This window comes from Myotis yumanensis, unplaced genomic scaffold, assembly GCF_028538775.1.
Source record: "Myotis yumanensis isolate MYYU_CA2020_CCGP unplaced genomic scaffold, mMyoYum1.0.hap1 SCAF_20, whole genome shotgun sequence".
Taxonomy (NCBI): Eukaryota; Metazoa; Chordata; class Mammalia; order Chiroptera; family Vespertilionidae; genus Myotis; species Myotis yumanensis.
This window is the reverse complement of record NW_027223771.1, coordinates 528,504-553,146: the sequence shown is the minus strand read 5'-3', so window position 1 is coordinate 553,146 and position 24,643 is coordinate 528,504. Positions and strand designations below refer to the sequence as shown.

Sequence of the window (24,643 nt, the reverse complement as noted above, 5' to 3'; positions counted from 1 at the left end):
GCAGCCCCAGGTACGGCCAGCAGGACCACCGGCCACAGGAGGTTGGCTCCAGGGTGTGTCCGGCCCATCTCGCCCTGCCCCACTGGCCACCTTCTAATTAATTTCCTTTCAATGTGTACAAATTCATGCACTGGGCCACTAGTTAAAATTGTTGACAGTTTGAAGCATCTTTGTGCTTATATGGGCTGTACTGTGCATGTTTCAAGGTAGTGATCCAGGGCAGGTGTGTGTGTGTGTGTGTGTGTGTGTGTGTGTAAAGGTGAGTTGTTAATTCAGGAATCAGAGCTGCTGTTTATAACAAGAGGCAGAGTTGAGACAGGAGATGAGAGGTGTTCATTGTGTCCGACTTTGAGCGTGCTAGAAAACACGAATGTTTTAGAGTGAAAGATTTTTAAGTTAACACAAAATGTTAAGTGATGAGGTGAGGGACTGTCGTTCAGAGAGGCATCCATGGGGCACTAAATTGCTTCTGAGAATTGCTTCACAGAAAGAATCATCTACTCTGCATCTTGACCCGTAAGCTTGAAAATGCTGTGTGTGCAAAGCTTTCAGTGGCAACTGGAAACCAGAACTGGAGAGCCAGGAGTGCAGCCAGTGGGGCCGGGCACTGAGGTCAGAGAGCGGCATGAGAGCAGCGAGGCAGAGTGCCCCAGAGCCGCTGGCTGGGGACCACTCTGCCCCCAGGCTCAGCTTTGCCCGTTGGGCTGATGTTCTCTTTTAAGAACATTTGCTGTACGCCATACACGGCTGTGCACTCTCACATTTGTCATGAAACCTCCCAATCCTCTGAGACAAGAATGTATTATTTTTTTTGTTTAAAGGGAAACAGATGCTCTGGAAGAATAAGTGACTTTTCTAGGGTTCGAAAGCAAAGGAGCTACAAAGTAGCAGTCACACCTAGGCCTTGATTTCCAATCTGGTTCTCTTTACATTAAGGGACACTCCCAGAATTAGTTACAACCACTCTATTTTTTACAGGGATGCACAAATTGGTGAAGCTGACAACTAAAAGCAATCTATTCCCCCACCCCAATAACACAGTGAAAGCAGCACATTCATGTGCAGGTGTCTGTGATACAAGAGGTCATTTCACGATTAGAATGGGGTAAGTGCTATGAAGGAGGAGCAGGGTGTTATAAAGAATGTAAGTTTGCATGGCTGGTGTGGCTCTGGTTGAGCGTCGACCTATGAATCAGGAGGATACAGTTCGATTCCTGGTCAGGGCCCATGCCTGGGTTGCGGGCTCGATCCCCAGTAGGGGTCATACAGGAGGCAGCTGATCAATGATTCTCTCATCATTGATGTTTCTATCTATCTCTCCCTCTCCCTTCCTCTCTGAAATCAATAAAAAAATATATATATATATTTTAAAAAATAGCCCTGGCCGGTTTGGCTCAATGGATAGAGTGTTGGCCTGCAGAATGAAGAGTCCCAGGTCCGATTCCAGTCAAGGGCACATGCCCGGTTGCAGGCTCGATCCCCAGTAGGGGGCATGCAGGAGGCAGCTGATCAATGATTCATCGATGTTTCTCTCCCTCTTCCTCTCCCTTCCTCTCTGAATAAAAAAATATATTAAAAAATAAAAAAATAAGGAAATAAAGAGTGTAGTTTGGAGAAACTGCATCACAGTGCTAACTACTGGGAAAACAGGAGAGGACACACGGCTTCCAGTTCTCCGTGGACACTTGCCTTCTCAGGTCTGTTCTTGGCTAATGAAATGTCACGAGTGAGCTGGGGATGCTGTAGCCCCTGACACTCCTGCATCTCTCCCCCAAACCCCCAAGCTCTGTAGCCCTTAGAGACTCAGATACTTTGCATGAACACAGACCAACACAAGTTGACAAGCTAAAGAACTGCTGAGTTTATTTAGTCTGAGCCCTCACTTTACAGCCAGGCCTGGTCATGACTAATAGCATCACACAGGTCACAGGGCAAAACCCAGGTCAGGGAAGCGCGTGCCAGCACACCAGGCTGCCAGGTAACAACACGAGTCCAAGCTGTGCTGCTGGGTGCATGGTGCTTGACTGCTGAGGCGGGAGTGGCTGAGGGAGGGTGGGTACAGAAGACAGAGAGCAGGGCACCAGCATGGTCTAGTAGAAAGAGACGTGCTTTGGCACTGAAATGCCGTTGTGTATCTTCAGACACCCAGGCTTTTCCAAAGAAAAACAGGGATGCACAAACTGGTGAAGCTGACAACTAAATGTGTATAGATGCTGAGAAATGTCCACGTTGAAAAATGATAATTTTGAGTTTTCATAGTCTAACAGAATGCCAATCTTCTTTGGGGAAACTGTGATTCTTATATCTGGAGTCATCTTGTTGTGCAGAAATTCATACTTATGTCTAAAATACATAACACATTTTCAGAAATTCTGTAGGTGGGTTGTTTTCAGAACATTTTATACAGCTTTGTTTAAATACTCCTATGATTATGTTTTATTTTTTTATTAAAGACTACCAAGGTAACAAGCCATTTCTACAACTATTCTATCTTTTCTAAAGTTAGTTTTAAGTAACATACATTTTAAACTTTGTTTTTGAGCAACCTCTTAACCTAAGAAACTTACGTACAGTATTATAAGCTCACATTGCACCCACATTTGTACAGATATAGCACATGTTTTAAACTGTTGGGTTTTGAGGTTCAAACTCCTTTGTAATAAGGAGATTGGAAACAGGGAATGTCGTGGCCTTTGGTACACTCTGCACAAGTGCTCTAAGGCACCCAATTCTAAAACTCAAACAGAGGGCATCCGGGGGCCTGTCACCGGTCAGTGTGACACGGCTCCAGCCGTATCCTATGTGCTTTGAAACCGGCTGAAACCAAGACCAGCCACAGGGATCCCCTAGCCCTGCCACCCGCAGACGTCTGAAGAGCTCTGTGTGCCAACATGCTGGTCCACGCAACTGGCAGGAACACTGAGAATACAACCCAGACGTGTCAGAGGGCTGGCAGCGAGCCCTGAAATGTCTAAGGCTGTTTTATAACACGCACTGTAGGCCTTACTCCGTGTGGGAAAACCTCTCCCTCTATTCGTTCAAAAGCCAATGCCGGTCTCGGGTACCCAGAATGCTTTACCTTGGTGACGCCCACGTATGCCTCATGCACCAGGACAGGCAGTTAGCGCCCAGGTCTTCCTGCTTGGGGACGTCTTCAAAGGCCACACCCACCGTGTAGTCCGACCGCTCGTCCACCTCCACCTCCCAGTAGTGGCGCCCTCGGACCGGAATCAGGTTTCCCATGACTGCGACGCACCTGGTTTAGAAAGTGGAAACACATGTGATTGAGGTGACCAGGCCTGACTGTGCAGGTGAGTGGCACTGACTGCTGAGTCAGCCAGCAGGTGGTCTATACGAGTGCAGGCCGTGTGAGCACCTCCCCTGTAAGGTGGCACACCCTGAGCTCTCCAGGCTCGCCTGACTGATGCTAGAGGTGGTTTCTTCCTCCCACGGCGGCCTGGCAGCGTGACTCCCGTGCCAGGGCTTGGTGGGCTGCCTCCTCCAGGTCCCGCAGCCTAGGGCAGGACCTCAGAGGCCACGACAGGTCCCTTCTGCCCCCACCAGCCTCTCCTCACCACCAGGCCCCTGGCCCCTATTTCTGGGATTTCTTTCCCCCTTCAAAGCTGCATCTGTCTTAATCCGATTTTACTGAATAACAGCGTATATTAGGGAGGTACACAGAACACTCTAGTGAGTGGTGGAAACGAGACCTACCTCGTAAAGCGGGTGCTGCTGGGGGGCGGCTCCCTTGTGGGGGTCTTCCTCTCGCTCCGGACAGCTGTCAGCCCGTCTTCAGAAATCGTCAGCCAGGGATGGCAGGTGTGCTCGTTCAGGCGGAAGTAGCTGCCTGTAGGGGAGCAAACCCAGGTGGGTATCAGCAGCCAGTCACTCCTTTCTCCGTATCGCCGCCACACGGGCCCAGGGAGCTCTGCACATCGCGCCCTTAGCTTCCTGAGTGTTCCCTCCGCCTGGACCTCCCGTGATAACCCTTGTGCTAGTGGGGACGGCAAAGGTGCCCGTTAGCGCAGTAGGTCGTGCGCCAGTCTCATAGTGGGGATGGCAGTGCCCAGGTATTGGGCGGTGACTCAGCTAAGCACTTGGCACGTCTCCTCCCATTCAATCCCCACAATTACCCTTCGAAACAGGTGTTACTTCCATTTGTAGATATGAAAACTGAGGCAAAGGCGGTTAAGAAATCAGCTGGCAGATGCTGGTACTCAAGGTTGACCCCCGAGCCCCTCGGATTCCGGAGGATGCTGGGTGTGGACGGGCATCTCTCACACACAGGGAGACAGGAATTGGGGGCACTTTTAATGATCAGTTGGACAAAGGTCAGCAAAATTCAACACCCAACTTTCAAATACAACAGCGGGGTTCCGTATAGCCACCCCCAAGTCAAAGCGAAAACGAAGCTCATCAAGAAGGGGTACAGAATAGATTTCATAAAAAACTATTTAGTACACACATCCATTACTTAGGGACATCCTGTCCATCTGCCGTGCCTGCGCTGCTGTGGCTCTGGGTGCCGAGCTCTGCACGGGGCACTGGCCGGGTGGCTCTTCCCACCCCTCCCAGAGCCAGCCCAGCTCATTCTCCATTACCGTCTCAGCCGAATTCTTTCCTTAACATCTCATCCTATCAGCTCTCATCATCTCAAACCCCAGTTCAAGCATCAGCCATGAAGCTGTCCACAGTTACTTTCACAATTCAATGCCGCTGGGAACGTTCACCTGCCATCTGAGCTGACTGGCGAGAAGCAGGCAGACGCCCTCCCAGCAGCTGACACGCACGTGGCCTCACAGCCTGCTCCCTAGCCTCAAACAAGCACCCGTGTTTTTTGCTGACTCATGTTCTTTTGAATTTTTCACAAACATATTCTTTTAGTCCATGGGCCAATGCTCTATCCAGAGCCAAACCAGCTAGGGCGACAAACATATTCTTAAAAAATTATTTGAACTCATTAATTCAGAGACAACTTTATGATCAGAGCTGGCTGTACCCTTCACTCTGCTCTCTTTTACTGCAACAGCCAGAGTTTGACATTTCAAAACAGGAACTCAGAGCAGGAAATCCAAGGGGCCCACCAAGCCAAGGAGGCCCCAGCACAACAGGAATGAAAACACGGGGCCCTGAGCCGGCACTGACACCTCTCACCTCAGGCGGCCACTTAACTTGTCTTCCCATCTACGGAAGGACTGTACGTGGGGACTAGTCGCAGACCTCTCCTCCTGGCACCGAGAAGAGGACAAAATGACCCAGTGTCCCTCAGTGACAGATCCCGGTGGAGGGAACACTGTCTCCTGAGTCCCGGCTCCCTGCTTCTGCTTCTCACAGGCACATGACCAACCGCCTGAGCTGGACCTGCTCGGGGAGGGACGGGAGGAGTGCAAAGCGCAGCACCCAGAGCCACAGCAGTGAGGGACGGCCGTGCCCAGAATGTTTCCAGTTCTGGCTGTCCCGCTGACTCAAGACTTGGACATGAGATGTGACAATTCGACGACATGATGATGGCAAGTGAGAAGGGGGAGGGGCTGGACTTGGGGATGTGGGCACCCACCAGGGCCAGAGAGGGCCTGGGAGGAGGTGGATGGCCAGGTTTAAGTGGGCCTGAGGGTAGGGAGATGCACCACAGCAAAGGGCTCCTCCTGGAATTTCATACAGACCCACCCCAGGTGGTGTTCAGGCTGAGAGACAGGAGGTGTCTGGGCCACCCAGGTCCAGTGTGACAGGCTCCAGCCCACCTGAGGGGCGTGGGGGAATCCTGGAGTTCTTGCTCAGGCAAAAACTGCTGTGTGACTCAGGCCTCAGTCTCCCACCTGTAAGGTGAGGCCGCGGGGCTCTGAGCCCCTCCCAGCCTGGCTTGCCGCGCGTTCCCGTCTGTGAGGCTGTGTTTATTTTCCCGTGAAGTCTCAGCAGCATTGGGTCTGCCATGTGGCCACTGAGGGCCCCAGAGTGTGGCGGGGGGCGTGGGGGGGAGCACAGACCTGTGGTGTGCACCGTGGCGGGCTCGCTTCTTGCGCTGGGGCCCCCCACGTTGAGGGCACGCACGTAGATCGTGTAGCTCTGCCGGGGCTGCAGCTGCACCAGGGACTCGCAGGTGGGGATGCCCACAACAGACCTGGGCAAGGAAGCAGAGCCGCATCACCGCGAGCCCACGCACCAGGCCTCTTTCTTTTTTCTTAGTCTCCGTAGAGACCGTCAAAAATTGCCAGTGCCAACTACCAAGTCGTCATGCGGGGGTACTGGGAAAAGGTTTCAATTAGCAATACCCACGCCTCGGATAAACCTCATTGGCTACGATACTGCCCCTGCGCAAAGCTCAGGCCCCCGTTTCGAACCAGGGAACCCCTGGTTCCCACACAGCCTCCCACCACGGACACCATGTTCTCCGTACACTGCACTCTAACCTGAGTCTGCCTCGTGCCGTCCTCTGCTCCCTTTTCCACCCGCAAGGTGGGTTTTAGCTCCACCTCACACTGAGCCGTGTGGCTGCCTCCCAGGAGCGTCCTGGCATCCATGGTTCTCAGACCCTGACCCTCCCCTCCCTCAGGTCTCAGTTTAAACATCCGCTGGATCCTGAGGCGTTTCCCACCTCCACCCACCCATTCCTGTTTCACTACAGTCCTTTCTCATCAGAGAACATTTCATGCATTTGTTTTGTTTCTTGTCTGTCCCCCCTCTCCCCCTCCCCGGACTGCCAGCTCCTTAAGGGCAGGGCCCAGGCACCACCCAGGCCCGTATACTTGTTGAATGAATGAATGGTAAACCTTTGGGCTACAAAAGGAAACCTGAGGTTCAACTACTTATTCACTTATCGTTCGCTCATCGTTCAGCTTCAGTAAAGCATTCCTGCGACTTCTCACGAACACTAAGCACATTCTGAGGGCCACCAATTCTGACCTCCTCTGCAGACTCCTCACATTTCCTGGGCTGTGTCAGGGGCGAGACCTCTTGTGCCCCAGCAAATGCCCCTCGGGACTCACTCAGTCACGCCGGAGGCTCCCGGCGTCTCCGCCTGGATCAGCTCCACCGTGTACGAGTCCACAGGATTCAGGTTCCCAGACTCCCAGCAAATCAGCGCAGCCTCCTCACAGCTCCTCACCTCTTTGCTCTTTATAACGGGGGGAGAAGGTGCTAAACGCAAGGAAAGGGAGAGGTGAACCCACCGTTCTGTTCACACCCAGTCGCCTGGTCCACAGCACGGACAGCATCACAACCACATTTTCCACAGGACATTCAGGACAATGAAAAGCAAACCAGGTGCCATAGACGGTGTGAATTTCAGCAAATTCATGTGCTGAAACCTCCCCAGGGTGATGGCATCTGGAGTCTTGGGGGGCGGAGGGGTTGTCATGAGGTTGTAGAGAACAGAACAAGAGAACAAAAGAGCTCCTTTGCCCCTTTCCTCATGGAGGACACAGCTGCCTATGGACCAGGATGGGAACTCCCATCCCAGAGTGTGAGAGGTAAGAGTCTGGGTTTCTAAGCCGCCGGTCTATAGTTCTGTTACAGCAGCCAAAACAGGCGCCAGGAATCCCTTTGGGTGGACAGGACTGGAGGAGGGCTGTGAGGTTCAACCGGCCCTGTGACTGAGAGAAGCAATGCTTTTAAAAAAAAAAAAAAAAAAAAGTTTTATTGATTTTTTTATAGACAGGAAGGGAAAGGGAGAGGGATAGAGTGTTTGAAACATTGATGAGAGGAACATCGATCAGCTGCCTCCTGCACATCCCCCACTGGGGATGTGCCCGCAACCAAGGTACATGCCCTTGACCGGAATCGAACCTGGGGCCCTTCAGTCCGCAGGCTGATGCTCTATCCACTGAGACAAACCGGTTAGGGCAAAGCAGTGCTTTTTGACCTTTTGAGACCAACTACGAGGAAAGGTCCCTGCCGTATCGGGCATGTGGATTTGGTGTATTAGATTAAAGGAAAAAAATACACAGCTACCCCCGTCCACCCAAATGAAATCAAGATCCCGCCGCACCAAGGAAGCTGTGACCCCTGTGTGCCTCAAAGGAACAAGGGCTCCAGTACCTGTCATGTACACTGCACACTCGCTGGCGGGGCTGAGACCAGCCCTGTTCTGAGCTGTGACCCGAAACTCATACTGAGTATTTGGCACAAGGTTTGCCACTGAGCAGTATGTCTCCTTGACGGTCACTGTAGACTCTGGAAAGAAAAGAAAAAAGAATTCAACCCTAAAACAGGCCAGTGGTTCCTATTCATTGTGCCCTCCCTCATGACTGCTTGGTCCCTGCGCAGAACCCTCCTCTCCTTCGGCACTCAGGACGCTCCCCTGCACAAGGACCAGAGCTCTGGGCAGGAGCCTGGGGACCGGATTCTCATCCTGGTGCCACTATAACTCACGCTGTCTCCATGGACGGCTCATTTCTCTCTGGGTCTCAGTTTCTTTATCCACAAAATGGGTGTCTCCAAGTCCCTTTCCCACATTCTCACTCTGACCCCATGCACATAGGACAATCCCTGCCAGGCTGGCCGATCCGATTCCTTCAGATGCTTAGCGGGGCCTCCTCTGTTGCCTGACCCTCTCTGCTCAGCAGGAAATGGCTTGTCTGTTATGGGGGGAGGCAGCTACCCAACCCTCCACATCAGTCTGTTCCATTTCCCTGGGAAGAGGCTGGATCAAGAGCTGCCCACAGCCCTAGCCGGTTTGGCTCAGTGGATAGAGCATCAGCCTGCGGACTGAAGGGTCCTAGGTTCTATTCTGGTCAAGGGCACATGCCTGAGTTGTGGGCTCGATCACCAGTAGGGGACGTGCAGGAGGCAGCCGATCAATGATTGTCTCTCATCATTGATGTTTCTATCTCTCTCTCCCTCTCCCTTCCTCTCTGTAATTAATACAAATATTAAAAAAAAAAAAAAGAACTGCCTACAGTCGAATGGGGGTCTGCAGTTCTCCCACACAGGGCTGCTCCAAGGATAGCCAGCCGCCCTCACAGGCCAGGCCCTGCTAGGACCCGCCAGCCCAGCTGGGCCTCCTCCAGCAGGGGTGCCCCACCTCCTGCACACAGTGCAGCCAGAGCCTTGTCCCGAGGACAATGCTGACCACAACGTGCAGATGCTCTCCAGACACGTCAGCCTGGCCCGTGGTCCCTCCCAGCAGTCAGGCCCCGACTTGCCTTTAGAGCCCTTTCTACCTGCTCACCTGCCTTCATCACAGACTCTGGGTAGTTCCCAGATGGCGACCGCTCCAGGGCTGTGTGAGCAGATTCATCCCCTCCCCTCTCCCGACTGCCAGGAAGGCAGGGCCAGGCCTCTGAGGGGGGCCATCTGGAGCGTGGCTGCTCCCGGCAGATCCTCACCTGCGTTGTCCGTCCCAGGCGAGCCGTCCCGCACTGGCCGGTAGGACAGCTGGTAGCTCTCCACGGTGTCATCAGAGTACAAGCTCCAGCAGACTCGGACCGAGGAACCCGTGGCTGAGTTGGGGGCCTGCGGGTTTATCACCGGGGCAGAAGGAGCTAGAAAAGGAGAAGGGAGGAAAACCAACACTGATGAGGGGGCCCAAGTAGATGGGGTGGGGCGGCCCCTTTCTCAGGACCACCGATCCCCCCATGGGCTCCCATGGGCTCAGGAAATGGATGAGGGAGCCCAGAGTGGACAAGGATGGGAGGCCAAACCTCCCGACCAGGAGCTGCAGGCCACAGCCAGCGTGTCCCTTCCTGCTTGGACAAACCCGCACGAGCCCGGGGCGGAGGGGTCGTGACAGGGACTCAGGCTGGCGTATGGTCTTCAAGTCCTGCCCTACATGTGGTCCTCTGCCCCTTCCATACCACCCGGAGGGGCGGGACAGCAGGACTCAGCATTGCTGTCTAAGAATGGCCCCGAGACTTATGACTGAGGGCTGGTATTCCGGTTTATGGTGGCAGAAAAACCTAGAAACATCCAACAGCTGAGAATAAAACAAACATGTTTTCAAAGATGATGTTGCAGAACAATGTATCCCTTATCACTGAGAGAGAATATGCATCATAATTATTTTGCTAGGAAGAGCAGATTACAAAGCAGAATGACTCCATTTTTATCTTTAAAAAATCTGCGTAAAAAACACACCTAAAAGGAGATATACAATATTGTTCACAATGTTGCTGGTGTTGGTAAGGAGGGAAGGTGAGCCATCAAAAAAGCTGAATCCTAGTACTAGTCTCAGAAGTAATTACAAGTAATAGTTTTGAGAGCTACCTGGCACCATGCGACGTGCTGTACATATAGGACCTCATTTAATTCTCACCCTGTCCCCATGAGGCATTATCACACCCATTTTACAGACGAGGAAACCAAGGCTCAGAGTGCTTAGGTAAGTTGTCTAGGGTTACACAGCTAGGAAGTGGCAAGCTTGGGCTTCTTGCCCACTCCACAGGATTCCAAAGCTCATCTCGTAACCTCTATGCTGGTTACGGAAATAAAACTCAGGCTCCTTGTTTGGTGAAGGTGTTGATGAAGTGGGGCACGCTACGATGGAAACTACTTCGAGGCTTCCCTGAGCCAGGTGTTGGCACTCAGAGAGTGAGGGTGGGCACTCAGCTGGGGAGGTCAGCCTCTGTTCTCACCCTTACAAGCCATGAAGACAAAAACATGAAGCTAGGGGGTGAGTAATACTTTTCTAAGTCTTCATGTTATTTCTAGCCATCCACGTTTCTACCGCAACGCTCAGGGAACCCGGACGTGCTGGGACGCCCCGCCCGGGGGAGATGAGCACCTGGGATGGTGTTGATGGAGCCCAGCAGCTGCTCCACGTCAGAGAAGTCCAAGGTCTGGTCCTCCAAGGCAGGCTGTGCGGAGATTTCCACGTCGGTTTTTGTTTCCAGGAATTTCCTGAGTCTGTTGGTATTAAAAGACATGCTAGTAAGACGGGAGAGGCATCCTCCTCAGTGTCTCTTTAGTGTGCTGGGCCACTAGTAACACATGAAGAGGGTTTTGCTGCTTTGATGGCTGACCTAGCTGGTCACCAATGGGGATGGGAGGGTCTGGTCTATGCACGAGGGGGAAGGGAAGGGGAGACACGCACCAAGCCCCAGATCTACACCCTCTGAAGACCCCTCCGGTGCTGACCCGGGAGCTCCCTCCCACACCACCCGCAGCCCCAGACATACAGACTCCCTGGGGATCCCTCTCCACAGGCCACATGCCCTCAGCTTGCCCACCGTGCAGTGGGACTCTGGGTCTTCTTATACCTGCTTCCTGGCAGTCACAGGCTTTGAGCGGCAGGGGCAGAACTGAAACCACATCTGTCTTTTGCCTGCACTCACGCTATTAACTCTTACACTATTAAGCTTTGTCGTTCATGTTGTTTTTAAGACACTGCCCCATTGAACTCCCACAAAACCACCCGTATGAGGAAGGTGGGTCCTAGACTGGTTGGACACCCCAGGTCATGGGGGAGCCAGAGTGAACGCCTGTCTGACTCTCTGATGTGTGCGCTTTCTGCAGCGCACGGCCTGGTCCTGGCACAGCTGGGACTCTCTGGATCGCAGCTCCTCCAGGGGCTGCTGGCTGGGTCTCACCACACACTCCCTTCCAGCCCTGGGATTCTGAGGTTCGGTACCAGAGGGTCCCTGTCACCCCACACCGTTGTTCTGAAGCTGCCAGGGTCCAGCCCCGGGGGCCCAGGGGTTCCCAAAGGTGTGGACGGAGTCGGCGAAGAATGTTTTACACGGAGACAGCATTCAGAACTCTCTAGCTCTCTTTAGTCTCCTGGATCTTCCTGTGCCTGGCTGAGGCCACAGAGAAAGATCCCGAGGCAAGCTGAGCCTTTATTTTATAGTCAGCGGTAAACAAGGTAGTGGTTTCCATAGTTACACTGTTCTTGTGTGTTTCACTTGTTTTTGTTCTTGCTGCACTTCCCTCAGCCCATTAGCTTCCCAGATAAGATCTAGGGGGCGTCATAAGGTCAAGCCTAAATATGCTAAGAGGACTGTGCCCTCTAAGCTGGGACTTGTTTGTGACTTTGCCAACAGGTCAGTCCGAGGTTTAACCCTACAGCGGCTCCCCACATGAAGCCAGCGCTATTATTTAACCTTAGGGGTTCACACAAAAGCTGAGACTGAGAGTAAACCACCAAAGAACAGAAGAAGAAAATACACGTGAGAACAAAAGCATTACCTGTCAGCCATAGCCACAGCATCCTAAAAAGGAGGAGAAAAGGGGACGATATAAACGTATTAAAAAACCTGGAAATTAGTAAAGAGAAAAACCCAGCCATATCCCACGCTCTAACGCAGCCCGTGCAGTTCCTCCCACACGACCTTTGCACATTAACGTTACGCAAGCACTTTCCATGCTACGAACGGTCCCTGGGTCATCGATTGGAAAGACTGCAGAGCAGTTCCCTGGATGGGAACTGCATCGGGTACATCACCGTTCTTCTACTGTTGGACATTCTGGTTGCCTCCCATTTCTCTCCGTCATAAACAGCAGGGGGAAGGACTGCCTCACGTGTCTCTCTCCCCACCTTCCGGATTATGTCTCGAGATGCAGTGGGATTGTGGGGCGAGGGTTCAGGTCTGAGCACTGAGGGCTCTAGAGGTGCCTTCCAACCAGCTTTCCAGCTCGTCACAGGGCCCTCGCCCAAGCACGGCTGGAAGGAGGCGCTGCTGGGCTTTGAGGGACCACGATGGGCTTAGTCAGCGTGGAGGTCACTCGTGACCAACAGGAAGCTCCAGAGGCCCAAGGCCCCTCCCCCACATCCCGGACACAACTGTCAGGAAGGGGACCGACTCTGACTGAGGAAATTCGCACAGCCCAGCTGCAGGGGGCGTGGCATCAGGTTTAATTAGATTTCAAGGAAATTAAGAAATGGATCTTTTTTTTTTTTTGGCACATCTGAGTTTATGAGGTAAGATTTATAATTGTTGTACTTGTGACCGCGACAGTGGAGGTGACTTTTTTATTTCTTTGTTTTGTTTTGTTAATTCTAACCTGAGGATATTTTTCCATTGACTTTTAAAAAATATATATTTTCTTGATTTTTTACAGAGAGGAAGGGAGAAGGATAGAGTTAGAAACATCGATGAGAGAGAAACATCAATCAGCTGCCTCCTGCACACCCTCCACTGGGGATGTGCCCGCAACCAAGGTACACGCCCTTGACCGGAATTGGAATTGTATCCGGTCCATAGGCCAACACTCTACCCACTGAGCCAAACTAGCTTGGGCTGGAGATGACTTTTTAAAACTAGACAGCCTTCTTCCCAGAGCTCCAAGAGATGGCCAGGAAACTCAGAGCACTGCTCTGGCTCAGCCCAAGGAAGAGGAGATGGGGGGACAGCCGGGACAGGGGAACAGGGGCCCTGTGTCACCTGAGCCATGGTGGAGGGAAGGGGACAGCTGCGTGTGAGCCCACCTGGCTGCTCGAGGGTGACAACCCCCTGCCATGAACAGCCTGGAGAACCAAACGGGTGCTGACCGTAAACGTCGATTCCAACCCCTCCTGGCAGAGAGGGGCCACCGAACCCGCTCCCGCCGTAACTGTCACGTCAGCGCATTATTTCCTCTCGCTTCCGACTGACCTTTATGAAGTCCACCTTCTCCTCATGGCAGATCTCCTCTACCGTTTCCATGAGCTCCTTACAGGTGTCCAGGTTTTCTCCACAGCTGACCAGCTGTCCATACAAGGCCTCCAGCTTCTCTTTCTTTTTCTCCACTAGAGCTTGTATTTTCTCTTCGTATTTCTGAGCAAGTGTTTCCAAGATCTCGTTGTAGTGGGACTCAAAGTTCTGTTCCTGTCTTCCAAAATTCTCCTGCAGGACAGTGGGCCTCAGTCAACATTTCAGTGCAAGAGGTGTGTCAGCTAGTCATCTGGGGCATAAACACGTATCTACACAGAGATGTTTTATTTATTTTTTAGTTTTTTTTAAATATGTTTTATTGATTTTTTTACAGAGAGGAAGGGAGAGAGACAGAGAGTTAGAAACATCGATGAGAGGAACATCGATCAGCTGCCTCCTGCACACTCCCTACTGGGGATGTGCCCGCAACCAAGGTACATGCCCTTGACCGGAATCGAACCTGGGACACTTCAGTCCGCAGGCCGACGCTCTATCCACTGAACCAAACTGGTTAGGGCTACCTAGAGGTGTTTTAGTCCCACCCCGACATCTTATCTCTTGCCAGGATGCTGGGTGGATGCAGGGGGAGCTGGGACCAGGAGTCTCCAGCTAGAACCGCAGGGATAATCCTAACAAAAACACTGCTTTCTCTCCTGCAGCATTTTGCCATCCTCCTCCTCACTCTCAAACCACCCACGTTTTCCCCACCTCCCATCACCATGACAACCAACCAAGACGATTGATCATCAGTGCTGAGTCAGCCTGCCACTGGAACCTTGGACCTCAGGAAGGAGATGTTTGCCCTGGGAGATTCCCTCCTGAGCTCTCGACATCTCAGGACCCTCACCTCCACTCTTTGGTGCTTGGATTATACAAATACCAGGACCACAGATCTTCATATCAACTAGAGAAGCTTGAAGGGAAAGGGTAATAAGGGCTGTGGCCACATGGTGCTAACAGATGAGGAAAGGCAGGAAGGTGAGGGAGGGTCATGACAGTACTTATCCTGGAGCACAACGGGTGAGAAATGACCAGAGCATACCAACCCCTCGTCCCCAGGAGAGATCCGCGGCTTCTGACTGATGCCATCCTCATCAGATAACGGGACATTTCCAAAGAAGAGGATCAATCATTCAGGGGTTGTTTATTGAGCACCTACTATGTGTATAAGACTTGCTCCGATGGCAGAAGAGAGGGAAAAGCAGTAGAGGCCTCCCCGGTGCTGAATGTAAAGGGAAGAGCTGAGTCCCCTGAGGTGCAGATACGCTGATCTGAGAGTGAGCTGGCCGTTCGGAGTGGAGGGAGTTTTGTCCCTCCTACTGGACTCTTACCCTTCCCACCACCAGCCTGTGCTTATAGGGGAAGGACTTACCCCTTCTCTGTACTTTCCTTGGGGCATTAGCGCAATAGCTCTCCTCCCTTTCAAGATTAGGGGTGAAGAGGGTCTAACTTCAAAGAAATAGACCTGGGGCTTTGTTAACTCATACAAGGTGCTCCTGTTGGTTCAGCCTGAGGTGCATTAGCGAAGTAGAGCATCCACATGAAGGGAGGGAAAGAGGGAAGCCCCAGGTCCTCAGTCCTGGTCTACTCATCAGGACGGCACCACAGCTGGTATCTGTACTGCGTACCTGCGGCACACCCAGGGCTGTGTGAGTGAGTGGGGACAGACACGGAAACTTACTGATCTTATGAGAAATGGGTACCAGCTGAGAAAAGGAACACTCATCAATGACAGGATGGGGGTCTGCAAAACCTTGTCAAGGTTGGCGCATGCAAGAGTTCCGCCTTGTAGTCAAACTGGAGATAAAGAGGCAGAAGACACAGCCTCCTCACCGAGAGCTTATAGTTCTGTGGGGATGCTGCCAGGTTAATCGGTTCCATGAGGTATATGCCCAGGGGGTTGGGGGAGGGCAGGGGGCAGGGGACAGAGCGAAAGTGACACCACGTGCACTAAGAATACCAATTCTCCACTTCATACTGGACACGGCTGCTGCCCCGGATGGTGCTGGACGAAGCAGCATGTGTCTGACGGGCTCATCTGCGGGCTCTTACCTCCACCGTGATGAAAACCTCCTCCAGGTGATTGGCAAAGTTTTCCATCTCAATAATCTGCTTTTCCAGCCTGTACATGTTTTTGTGAATTTCATCCTATCAAACAGAGGACCGCAAGACGTCAATGCTACATCCTTCCTCCCCTTTCACGGAAGGCACGTGGGAGTTACTCCCGGCCTGATTACTTGAGCAGATGCAATGGAAAGAGAAAGAAGAACTAGCGAGAGCCGCTTACCTTGGCGCTTTCCAGGGCTTTACTGAGGGGGGTCACCTCGTGCTCTTTGTGCTCATCCAGAACCTTCTCCAACGCTCTTATTGGAGTTTTGCAAGTGACACAGAAGACATCAGGAGCTTCCTCCTCGTCCTCCTCCTCTGGGATGACATAGCACTCGTACTCCTCGCTGGCCCGGCCGTGTGTGTACCGGTAGGCCTCCCGCAGGTCCTGGCACTGGCTCTCAGAGCCCCACCCTCCGAAGCTCAGGTCTTCAGCCTCTGCTGCCTCTCCAGTAAGTCTCCAGTCTCTCTGCTCCACGGCTGGTTCTCTCCCCGCCACCATGTAAGCAGGATATTCCGAAACCTCTATCCTGGGCATGTTTTCGTTAACAAACTCGTCCCCTAATTCATCATCATCTTCGAGTCCATATAAATGGACAAGTTCATCCACTTCCTCTTCGAGGTCTCTCTGAGACATAGCTCTTGCGGCCCCTCTTGGCTCAGTGGTCATTTCAGCTCGGATGACTTCTCAGCCGACTGTGTTCTTCCGGGAAGGTCTACAGTCTGTCTCCAGAGTCATAGGGACCTGGGGGATACTAGCGGAAGTGTCTGGGGCAGAAGACCTGTCCCCTTCTGGCCTCTCTCTGGCTTTCTCCACCGTTGCCCTGGCAGCCCTGGGCAGCACCTCTGCACGACAAGGATCCTTCCTGGACCGTGAGCAGTGGATACCCTGGGTCCTAGAACACAGAGAAAAGGAAAACACTCGTTTCTGAGAGGATCAATGCAGGAGGTGGTCATCAGATCGGGCTCACCTCATTCACAATTTTTAAAAATCTTCTGAACAGCTCAGTTGTGGGTTTACTTTGAACCATCTGTAAAGAAGGGTGTGCTTTCTCCTGGAGGATTTTTGAATAATGTACATGTTGTAAGGGTGTGCACAAGCAAAAAATATTTGAAGACCCTTGATCCATGCACACAGAAAGAATGACCCTTTTGTTTAGAGAAGCGGGCTTTTAGCCCTAACAGGTTTGGCTCAGTGGATAGAGCGTCGGCCTGTGGACTGAAGGGTCCCAGGTTCGATTCCGGTCAAGGGCATGAGAGAATATTTGGGCACATCCCCAGTGGGGGGTGGGCGGGAGGCAGCTGATCGATGTTTCTCTCTCATCGATGTTTCTAACTCCCTGTCCCTCTCCCTTCCTCTCTGTAAAAAAATCAATAAAATATATTAAAAAAGAGAGAGAAGCAGGCTTTTTCCTATTTAACTGAATGTCACAAACAGGTACAGCTGATGTGCAGATAGTGGCTTAAATTTCCATCCACCATACTTGTTGTACTATGGTAACTAACCTGCACAAATATTTTATCAACAACATATTCCTACATAAAACTAGGAATTATATGAGCTATTTATCTTATTCCCTAATATTTTTTTAAATTTGATTTTATTGAAATATAATTTTTAAAAAAATATATATTTTATTGATTTTTTACAGAGAGGAAGGGAGAGAGATAGAGAGTTAGAAACATCGATGAGAGAGAAACATCGATGAGAGAGAAACATCGATCAGCTGCTTCCTGCACATCTCCTACTGGGGATGTGCCCACAACCCAGGTACATGCCCTTGACCGGAATCGAACCTGGGACCCTTCAGTCCACAGGCCGACGCTCTATCCACTGAGCAAAACCGGTTTCGGCTATTGAAATATAATTTACATGCCATAATATTTACCTGTTTTAAGTGCACAGTTCAGTATCTTTTAGTAAATACCCCCAAGTTATGCAACCATTATCACAATCCAGCTCTTAAGGCCCCTTTTAAAATACTGGGGTAAACCCAATGGTTTAAGAAAAAACAAACTAATATTATTAAACCACTCCAACATGACATATATGAAATAGCTTTCGGAGGAAAATAACAAAAGCAAAAATAATTTTTAAGATACAGTTTAGCACTTTCTCCCCCTAGCCATAACTTTTATATCCAATGGCTTCGTAGCTAAATATTCAGAATTTGGGGGAAAAAGGAACATTAATAATAAATTGGCATTTTACAAATGATGATACTGAGGCTTAGAGAAATGAAGTAATTAATCACAGTCTATAATGACTATATTGGCTAAATAGCTTCTACTCTATGTCATAAGCTACAGTTAAACATAAGAGGACTTTTGCAAGTCTTCTATGGGAGGTGTGCTTTAATTAGAAAAGTCCTCCCCAAAAATGTTTTTTTTAATCTTTTTATGGGTCATGGATGCCTCTGAGAATCTACTGAAAGCTGTGAATTCTCTCCCCAGAAGTGAGCCCATAAGGGCACAAACAGTTTTGCTATCTTTTCAGAACTCAGCCCTGCAGCCACGAGCAATTCCCGAACCACAGCTACAGAAACCTGCTGGAGAGTGCTGGCTGTACTGTGTCACAAAATGGTTCAAATCAGCTTTACAGGCGCAGCCCAAACCCAACATCTTCCCATGGGAGCAGGGGGCATGCCTAACAGTGAGACATGATGACAATGCTTTTGTCAGTATTTGCACCAGAGCATGGAATTGCGCTGTGTCAGCATGTACACGTAGGGTTCCAAACTGTTCTAGCAAGCGGACCCCTGCACTAAAAATACCCTCAAGACACCTGGCAAGAGTCCCCAGCATCAGAGCGTCACGTCCTGTCCCCACCCCACGTTCACTGAAGGCGGATCCCTGCCACCTGAAGGCACAGAAAGCATTCACCCCTTATTGTAGTTTACACATCTGCAATACCCAACACTCTCTCTTCCCACAAAAAAGGAAATACACTGCATTAACATTGTGGCCTTAAATTAGTGGGTTTCAATAATACAACTAGCATTAGAATATCACCACAAAACTTGCCTGTTGATTTAAGGGTCCATGAGCTCTTCATTTAACACTGAGGCCGTGGGTAACTGCTCGAAAACTGCACCCGGTTCAGCAGGGTTTTCCTCCCGGTGACCTCTGCGTGCCCGTGAGCTGCCCCTGCCTGTTACACCCGGGTTCTGCAAGGGGGCAGCGAAGGCGACAGAAACACCAGCTGGCTCCGGCTGCAAATAGCAACAGGCCCGCTGTGAGTGAAAGCCCAAATATAGACCTGCCCAGGCTGTCCTGCCACTTCTGCCCAAGTGTCACCGGGAGAGGTCACATGCGGACCCGAGTTACTTCTTACTATGGGGCTTGGAGTCCTGTGGTTCCACCGAGGGACTCAGATGGCTGTTCATGTGCAGAGGGCTGGGGCAGGAGGGCAGCCTCGGCCACGCAGAGCACTGCTGAGAGCCCTCATGCTCTGCACTGTCCACCCGGGCTGAGGGTCTTTTTCCAAAGTGTTTTGAACTAGCACAGCTCTAAAGGCAATCAAACGCAACTAAATTTTTCCTTCCACTATTCCTTTAACATCTACTCAAGGTGCGACTTGTTCTCCACTCTGGATAAAAATCCGGCAGACTCATGATTTTCTGCTCCCTCTTGGGTCACACACAGTCCTGGGGGCCTAGTCTCCATTCAGCAGTTAAACATACAGTTCAATACATTAATCATACAGTCACACTGAGCTCAGCCGGCGTGGCTCAGTGAGGTCGATCTATGAACCAGGAGGTCACGGTTCGATTCCCGGTCAGGGCACATGCCTGGGTTGCATGCTCCATCTCCAGTAGGGAGCATGCAGGAGGCAGCCAACCAATGATTCTCTCTCATCACTGATGTTTCTATCTCCCTCTCCTTTCCTCTCTGAAATCAATAAAAATACATTTTTTTAAAAAGGCACAAGAGATTAGCCAGCATCAAAATCTCCCTTCCCCAGGTGGCGTCTCCAGCTGTAAGTCTGCCCTGAGAAAGGAGGGAACAGGTTCTCCCACACCTCCTCCCTGGGCTGCTGGTTTGGAGGTCAGGGCAGAGGTGCTAAGGTGCTAAGACAGCTCCTATTTGAGCTGGTGTCACACGGGTGCAGCCGCAGGCTCTGTGGGGCTGGCAGATGCTTAGCGCTCTCCATCTCTCCCTCTCCCTAGGAGCAACTGTACTTCTCTGGTTTCCCACTCCGGACACCTCTCCCCCGAAGTTCCCACAACCAGGCTGAGAAACCCTCTATTCCAGGGGGTCCCTTGCAGTCCTCCCCCAAGCCCTGGTGGGCCACCTCTCACAGGAGGTCTCCTCACCCATGCAGCTGGTTCTCTTAGGCAGGACCCAGGTGACTCCTTGCTGGCTCTGGCTTCCTGCTGGCCCACGTCTGGATCTTGGGGAGTCGGCCCCATCCTTGGTCCCAGCAAACCCTGGGAAGCAGATGTCCCGGTGCAGCCACCTCCCCTGGTTCTGCCACTGAAGCAGCCAATCCTCCAGCCTCAGGCCACCACTGGCCCACCTGCAGGAAAGACAGTGAGCTCTCTGAAGGGTCCCTCTGCAGAACCCTCACTGAGCTCAGGGGTCAAGGGTGGGACTTCCGCCCGGCCGTTGTGGCTCAGTGGTTGAGCAGCGACCAATGAACCAGGAGGTCACAGTTCGATTCCGGGCTTGATCCCCAGTAGGAGGCATGCAGGAGGCAGCTGATTAATGATTCGCTCTCATCGTTGATGTTTCTCTCTCTCGCTCCCTCTCCTTTCCTCTCTGAAATCAATAAAAAAATATTTTTTTAAAAAAGGGGTGGGACTTCCAACTCTTCCCCCAGCCCAACAACAGCTCTTTTCAGAGAAATTGCTCCACCAGTCTCTTGACCCTGGTCCTGTTTTTGATTGGCTAAAAGCATGAATCAGGTTCTGGACCATTGCCTTTCAAAGTTTGCAAATGGTGATTTGATCTCAGAATTTTACACCTACTGCTTTTTGGGACCTCAATAAAAAAATCTCATTTAAACAATACCATTACTGCAGGGTATCTATCATATAAGAATTTAGAAGCAAAATAAAATATCAAAAGCAAAGAAAAATATTTCAATTAAAACTGTGCAAACCTGTCTGCACAACAATGTTCATTACAGAACTGTCTACTGACAGAAAATTTGAAATAAATCTGTTTATTATGGGGAATTCATTAAATAAATCACAATAGTCAATTCAATATTAACAAGTATTAAGAATAACAATGTAGATGCCAGTTTTTTAAGATATATATTTTTTATCGATTCCAGAGAGGAAGGAAGAGGGAGAGAGAGATGGAAACATCAATGATGAGAGAGAATCATTGATAGGCTGCCTCTTGCATGCCCCACACTGGGGATTGAGCTCGCAACCCGGACGTGTGCCCTGAGTGGGACTCAAATTGTGACCGCCAAGTTCATAGGTCAACACGCAACCACTGAGCCATGCTGCCGGGCAGATACCAATTTTTTTAAATGTGGAAAATGCCCACAGTATCTTTGTAAGTAGAAAAAGAGTATGCAAAACATAATTACAGTATAATCATGAATTATGTAAGTATGTATAAATTCATACACACACATAAAATGAGAGGTTTATTTCTTTTGAACTATTTTGCTTTTTTATAGCTTTGATAGTGTCTATTTCATAGGAAATATTGTACCTTCTGTTAAGTTTTAAAAGTCTTTTTCAATTGTAAAATAACATGGTATTTGGCTTATAAATAAGTAAATTCTACAAAAGAATCATAAAGTGAGTATAAACTAGTCATCCGTCCTGGTAACAATTATTAGGTTTGGTGTCTATTTTTCCAAATTTTTTTTTTCTAAGAATATACAAACTTATCCCCCTCTCACACACAAAGTAGAACGTTTATAATTGAAAGTCTGCTAGTTTCATTTTGAAAAAGCAAATTAAAGCCCTAGATCATCTGGCTTAGTGGATAGAGGGTCGGCCTGGGGACTGAAGGGTCCCAGGTTCAATTCCAGTCCAGGGCACATGCCCCGGTTGTGGGCTTGAACCCCAGTGAGGGCGTGCAAGAGGCAGCCAATCAATGAGTCTCTCTCATCATTGATGTTTCTATCTCTCTCTCTCCCTCTCCCTTCCTCCTGAAATCAATAAATATATATATTTAAAAAGGAAAAGCAAATTAGAAAAACTGCTAGAAAGGATAAAATATAAAACAAATACAGTAAAAAGACATATTATAAAAAATACTTTAAAAGGTATTTAACCAGACTAATAAAGAATTACAAGTAACCATATTAGCTAAAGTAATATATTAAAGATAGTCTCGAGGGAAAAAAATCACTTTCGCTATAAGCTTCTCTCTCCAAGAGGCCTTGGTGACAGTGAGAGCTGCAGTTCTGAGTCCAAGAACCATAGTCCACCCACATAGGCATTAAAGTGGGGGGCCCCCGCCTTCAGACAGGCAACTTTAGAGCTTGGGATCATCTTCAGGGGAGACATGTCCCAACATCAGCTTGTCCTGTTTTTTTTGTTTTTGCTGCTGTTTACCTTGAATGTAACAGTAAGTGCAAATCTGATTCCAGGCTGTCCCAGCACAAAACCTTCAAAAGCTGCTTCCCTGATTCCTGAATCAAGCCCCCCCAAACCTTGTTTTGGTGAAGGGTTCCAATCCCGGCTCCCTGGGCACGTGCCCACCCCTCATACCTCGCCCAGTGCACTCACAGGTTGGGAGCTGGCGGGTACATACCTGGGCAGAGACCAGGGCTGTCCTCTTCCCTGCTGCATGAACAGGTCCAGCTCCACCCCACACTCCACCTCACATGCAAACTTCATGTCCCGATTTCTTACACAGGTCTTCAGGAGTCAGGGGGGTCTTATTTAGCCCGAGTGTCTCTATATCTTGAGATAAGTTTCTTTCGCAGACCTAGCACATGGGTCTATTTAAAACAAAAGACAAAGATTCTTTTCATTTATTTATTAATTAAATATATCTTTATTGATTTCAGAGAGGAAGGGAGAGGGAGAGAGAAACATCTTCTATAATAACAAAAGTGTAATATGCTAATTAGACCGGAGTGGGGGGCGGGGGGGGGAGAGGGGAGCTGCAAGAGCAGAGCCCCTTGCACGAATTTCGGGGCATCGGGCCTCTAGTCAATGATGAAAGAGTCATTGATCGGCTGCCTTCTGCACGCCCCACAGTGGGAATCCACCCCGCAACCCGGGCATGTGCCCCGACCGGGAATCGAACCGTGACCTCCGGGCAGGGTTATCTTTTTAGATGCCCCCTCTGCCCCACCCCAAAACCGGTACACAGCAGACCCTCCCGAATAGCCTGTTGAATTGATAAATCTGTGGCTCGCATCCAGCGGTTGGCGCTCAATAAATAACTCACGTTTAATTTAACGCTTGGTCTCTCCAGGAAGTCTGCGCCTTTCTCGATAGCAGGAACCATCAATTCACTGAAACCCCGACGCAAAGAAGACGGACTCAGCTGGGCCCTGGTGTTCAAAGGTTCACAGCAACTTGCTCACATTTGACGAATTCCTTCTCCACGTCAGTGTGTGCAAAGGTGGGGAAGGCGAGGCCAGCTGGGAATTCCCCGGCTTGCGACGAGGTTGCGTCACAGACGGACTCCGAAAGCCGGCCCCAGGAAACCATCTGGCCTTCTCATTGGTTGCCGCAGACCCGCCCACTGGGAACCGGCCAATCCCGGACGCCGCTAGAAGCCTCCCAGCCGCACACAGCCAATCAGAAGCAGCGCAGAAGGAGCACCGGCGGGCGCTGACGCGATGACGGCCCAGCGAAAAATGTCGCAGCGCGGACGGACCTGTCGAGGGGCTGAGAGGCGGCCGGGCCGCTGACCGTCAGGCCATGGAGGACGAGCAGCCCGACAGCCTAGAGGGATGGGTGCCGGTCCGCGAGGACCTGTTCGCCGAGCCCGAGCGGCACCAGCTGCGCTTCCTCGTGGCCTGGAACGACGCGGAGGGCAAGTTCGCGGTGACCTGTCACGACCGTACGGCGCAGCGGCAGCGGCGGCGCGAGGGGAGCCGGCCGGGGTCTTCGCCCAGCTGGGCCGGCCTGCTCTCGGCCGCCGGGCTCCGCGGCGCGCACCGGCAGCTGGCGGCGCTGTGGCCGCCGCTGGAGTGCTGCTTCCCGCCGCTGCCCCCGGAGGTGGAGGCGGTCGGCGGCGCCTGGGGCCTGTGGACGCTCGTGTGGCCGGCGCGCTCGGGCCCCGGCGAGGCGGCGCTGCAGGAGCTGTGCGCGCGGCTGGAGCGCTACCTGGGCCTGGCCGCCGAGGGCTGCGGCGGCGCGGCCGTGCGTGACGCGCTACTTCCGGCCGACGGCGGCGGCGCGCCCGACTGCGAGAGTCCGCGCGCCTTCCGGGAGCGCGCCCTGCGCGCGCGGCTGGCGGAGGCGGGCGCGCGGCTGCAGCAGGTACGCGGCGCACCCCCGTCCCCGTTAGTGTCCCTGGGCCATCGGAGGGCGACAAGGGAGAGGGGGGGGGGGGGGGGGTGTCTTCCAAGGGACCCGGACTGCAGAGGAGCAAGTCCATGGTCCGATGTGGAGGCCGGGGCGCGGGGTCACCGGTGCCGTTCACCTGCCGGGAGCAGCCAAGGGGTCTGCGGGGCGTGCAGGAGGTCCAGAGAGGGGACGCGTGCAGTTAAATGGGAGCGCAGTTCATTTTCTGCCCAGTGTCCGGAGAAGCGCTCTGCAGAGACGTAAGCCCCCACTCTGCTGGGGGCTTGCTGGCACTATTTTTTTAAAAATATGTTTTTTATTGATTTCAGAGAGGAAAGGAGAGGGAGATGGAAACATCCCTGATGAGAGAGACATCAATCGGCTGCCTCTTGCACGCCCCCTACTGGGGATGGAGCCCGCACCCGGCCTGTGCCCTGGACCTGAATGGAACCTGGGGCTCTTATATATGTGTTTTCCGATGGTCTTAGTGTGAAAGGGTCGTTCCACCCCCAAAGGGGTTGCAACCCACAGGTT

General features: G+C 51.5%; 2 protein-coding genes and 1 non-coding gene across 7 annotated transcripts in view; 1 reads left to right on the top strand and 2 right to left on the bottom strand.

Moving 5' to 3' along the window:
* Positions 1-1,825: 1,825 nt before the first annotated feature.
* FSD2 (fibronectin type III and SPRY domain containing 2) lies at positions 1,826-23,870 on the bottom strand. Of its 5 annotated transcripts, XM_070400522.1 has the most exons (17): positions 23,043-23,870; positions 22,398-22,587; positions 19,988-20,190; positions 19,006-19,180; positions 18,696-18,883; positions 15,853-16,567; positions 15,618-15,713; positions 13,527-13,757; positions 12,121-12,143; positions 10,718-10,839; positions 9,324-9,479; positions 8,035-8,169; positions 6,984-7,134; positions 5,985-6,118; positions 3,715-3,847; positions 3,080-3,256; positions 1,826-2,343 (listed from the first exon to the last, which is right to left on the bottom strand). In XM_070400522.1, the coding sequence occupies exons 6-17, from the start codon at positions 16,339-16,341 to the stop codon at positions 2,091-2,093; spliced, it is 2,100 nt and encodes a 699-aa protein (XP_070256623.1). In that variant the 5' UTR covers positions 16,342-16,567; positions 18,696-18,883; positions 19,006-19,180; positions 19,988-20,190; positions 22,398-22,587; positions 23,043-23,870; the 3' UTR covers positions 1,826-2,090. The 5 variants fall into 5 exon arrangements, with proteins under 5 accessions (XP_070256623.1, XP_070256622.1, XP_070256625.1 ...); XM_070400521.1 differs by lacking the exon at positions 19,006-19,180; XM_070400524.1 differs by lacking the exon at positions 19,006-19,180 and having other exon boundaries at positions 18,696-18,838.
* On the bottom strand, positions 6,184-6,320 carry LOC138998653 (U4 spliceosomal RNA). Its single transcript, XR_011469183.1, has one exon. It is a non-coding gene; the product is annotated as a U4 spliceosomal RNA (small nuclear RNA).
* The window catches only part of WHAMM (WASP homolog associated with actin, golgi membranes and microtubules), a 20,072-nt gene continuing 18,873 nt past the window's right edge, over positions 23,445-24,643 (top strand). Inside the window, exon 1 of the mRNA XM_070400520.1 lies at positions 23,445-24,085. Within this exon, the coding sequence (XP_070256621.1) occupies positions 23,522-24,085 (564 nt within the window). The 5' untranslated portion in view covers positions 23,445-23,521. The remainder of the gene's footprint in view (positions 24,086-24,643) is intronic.